This window comes from Lathyrus oleraceus, chromosome 2 (assembly GCF_024323335.1).
Source record: "Lathyrus oleraceus cultivar Zhongwan6 chromosome 2, CAAS_Psat_ZW6_1.0, whole genome shotgun sequence".
Taxonomy (NCBI): Eukaryota; Viridiplantae; Streptophyta; class Magnoliopsida; order Fabales; family Fabaceae; genus Lathyrus; species Lathyrus oleraceus.
Window position 1 is genome coordinate 447,660,643 of NC_066580.1, and position 2,974 is coordinate 447,663,616.

At 42.1% G+C, this 2,974-nt stretch overlaps 1 protein-coding gene across 1 annotated transcript; it reads right to left on the reverse strand.

Annotated features, from left to right (window-relative positions):
* Positions 1 to 285: 285 nt before the first annotated feature.
* On the reverse strand, positions 286 to 936 carry LOC127123656 (extensin-like). The gene has a single exon (XM_051053858.1). It carries the CDS (start codon positions 934 to 936, stop codon positions 286 to 288), a length of 651 nt encoding a protein of 216 aa, XP_050909815.1.
* Between the last annotated feature and the right edge of the window lie 2,038 nt (positions 937 to 2,974).

Sequence of the window (2,974 nt, forward strand, 5' to 3'; positions counted from 1 at the left end):
TGTGTGATGCTTCTTCAGCGTCAGCCTTGGCTTTGGGTTCAGCTTCAGCAGCAGCAACAGCGTTAGCGGCAACCTTTTCTGCAGCTTTTCTTGCTTTCTCTTCTTCTTCTAAGCAAGCCTTTTCCTCAGCTTCTCTGCGAGCTCTTTCCTTTGCCTCTCTAGCCAGACGGGCCTGCAACCTCTCTCCAGCTTCTCTGATAAATTCGTTTATGACTTGTTCAGAGAGGCCTTTCAGCTTGAAGGCCTCATATGTCATCCATCTGATTACTTTGTTCCAGTGAAACCTCACTGCAGAGGGATCATCATTGATTCTAGATTTTCAGACAGTGATATGATATTTTCCATTGATGACTTAGCAAATAAGGCTACTGCCTCTTCCAGAGTGGGAAAGGTGGGTTCAGGTTCAAAGGTGGGAGATATAGGTGCTGGTGGTGTGGGGATGGTTTCAGTGGGAGGGTCAGATGATTGGGTAACAGGGTTTTCAGAGGGAGTTTCTGTGTGAGGTTCAGAGGGTGGTGTTGTTGGGTGTTCAGATGGGGAAGGGATGGTGGTTTCTAACTCGGATGGATTTTGAGTGGAGATGGCGTGAGCTTGGAGTTGCGCAAGAGTAGGGGATTGAGGGTCAGATGGTTCAGATTGGTCAGAGTCAGATGAAATGTTGTAGTAGGGTGGAGATGAGGGAGTGGAGGAGGTTGTAGGTTCAAAGTGTGTGTATATAGGGGATGGTTGAGGTAAGGAAGAAGACAATTGCCTTAAATGTAAAGTATGAGAGTCAGAGGGTTGAGACTTACTTGGAGAGGAGGAGGAGATCAGAGGCACAAGTGGTCTGGATACAGAGGGTTCCCCCAACTTTTGAGATTTCTTCTTTGACTTCCTTTCAGATGGCTCGCGCATTCTCTTCATGAAATTGGGTGGATGTTCAGATAGCCAATCCATCGAAAAGTCAGAGATGTCTACCCCTTGATTAGCCAGGTCCTGCAGATAGTAGGTGATAACCTCTGGGGGGGTCTATCTTAGAGATTAGATAAAGACCATTGGGTATCTTCCTTTGATCCTTCAGAGCTTCCCATGAGGTGTCCAGAGATGGCTTGACCAGAACTCATTCAATGATGCACATGCTCTTCAGATTCCTTAAGTTCAGAGGCCTACCGGTGTCTACCGTCACATCTTCCATCAGATTGTGGGATATCAGATGATCCACTAATCCGCTTTCTATTAGAACGTTATAAATTAACCTTCCCAGAGGAATGTAGGTTCTGGGCTTCATGTTGTTCCTGGTGTCCTTGACGGAGCCCCTTAGATACTTGAACAAGAGAGCTGGCAGATTAAGCTTGAGTCCTTTGTGGAGGCAGTAGAAGATGCATTCCTGGTCAGTATTGATGTTATTTAACGAATTTGATGTTGGGAGATGATGAATAGTCCCCAGAATAATCTTCAGCCATACCCTCAGATTCTTGTGAAGTTCTTTGTTCTTGGAGGATTTTCCTTCTGCGCTCTGCTTGAAGATTGTGGAAATAATCTCCTGGGACATATATTTTGCCCTAGGGTTGATGTTGTAGATTCTTCTTCCCCCTGTCTTCTCCATATTCAGAAGATTGGTGATGGATTTCTCAGTGATAACCATTTTCACCCCCAGAACGTGTGAGACGTGCAATGGTCATCTGAATTTGCAAATTTCCAGAACTCCTTGACCAGAAATGTGTATTGGCCCATATAGACGCTGAAAGTCATTTTCCCACCCTTTCTTTCTCAATTCCTCCGTGAGGTCAATACCATTTCTCTTCATATTTTCAAAGTCTACCAAAGATTCACAAAGAACTTCTAGTTTGTCGAAAGGAGTTGCAAGATGAATGTGGGGTGGACGATCCAAAATGTAAGGTTCCTTATAGATTAGAGTTGATATTGCAGCAGTTACAGTGGTGGTTTGCTGGGAAGCAGTTGAATGTTGTTCAGTGGATTCCATTTGCTGAGAGAAGTTGTACACTTGTTGTTGTTGTGAATCCATGAAGAAGATGAAGAACAAGTGAAGAACATTGAAGAACTTAGAGAGAGGGTTGATGACAAGGGTTTGTGTTGGCTGTGAGTGAAAAGGGTGAAAGTGGGAGTTGTGGCATGAATATATACACAATGTTGGCATGCAAAATGATACCATTTAGTGGAATTAGAAAACAACAAACAATAAATAACACATAAATTGAGTTGACACGTGAGGGAAAATTAATTATAACTTATGATGGATGTCTAATCCCAAAAATCTGCACATTGCTCGAGGATATCTCAATAGACTGACTCTTGAGTTTTGTGCTAGACAGTTGTCTAGAAGATCTACGGTCAGACGCAAGAGAGGCCACGTGATGATATATCTGATCTACAGGAATACCAAGAAATTGGATCCTGAGGGTTTCTGATTCAGATCACTTCTAACTGGTAGAAACATTGGAGTCAGATCCAGATCCCATAAGTTTTAGGTTAGATCCTATTTTGCCATTTCAGAGAAACACATATTTTTGAGTCATTCTGGGTAATTTGCCATGTTTAGATGTTTCAGAATGAATGAGAATCTATCTTCAGCTAGGGGTTTTGCGAAGATATCAGCCCATTGGTGGTCTGTATCTATGAATTTTAATGTAATTACCCATTTATGAAAATAGTCTCTGATAAAATGATGTTTAATTTCTATGTGCTTTGCTCTGGAGTGCAAAATATGGTTCTTACTTAAACATACGGCAACAGTAATGTCATAAAAGATAGGAACGTTACTCTCATATATCTGAAGGTCTTCTAGTTGATTCTTCATCCAGAGCATCTGAGTAGTGCATAGTGAAGCCAAAATATATTATGCTTCTGCAGTAGAGGGTGCTATGGTTGATTGTCTTTTTCTAGCCCAAGAGATAAGATTTCCTCCCAGAAATTGATAGTTTCCAGATGTACTTTTTCGTTTTAATCTGTCTCCAGCGTAATCTGCATCACAATA

Bases quoted from the DNA above. Each gene is read 5' to 3' on its own strand.
- LOC127123656 (XM_051053858.1), bottom strand. From the start codon at position 936: ATGGATTGGCTATCTGAACATCCACCCAATTTCATGAAGAGAATGCGC.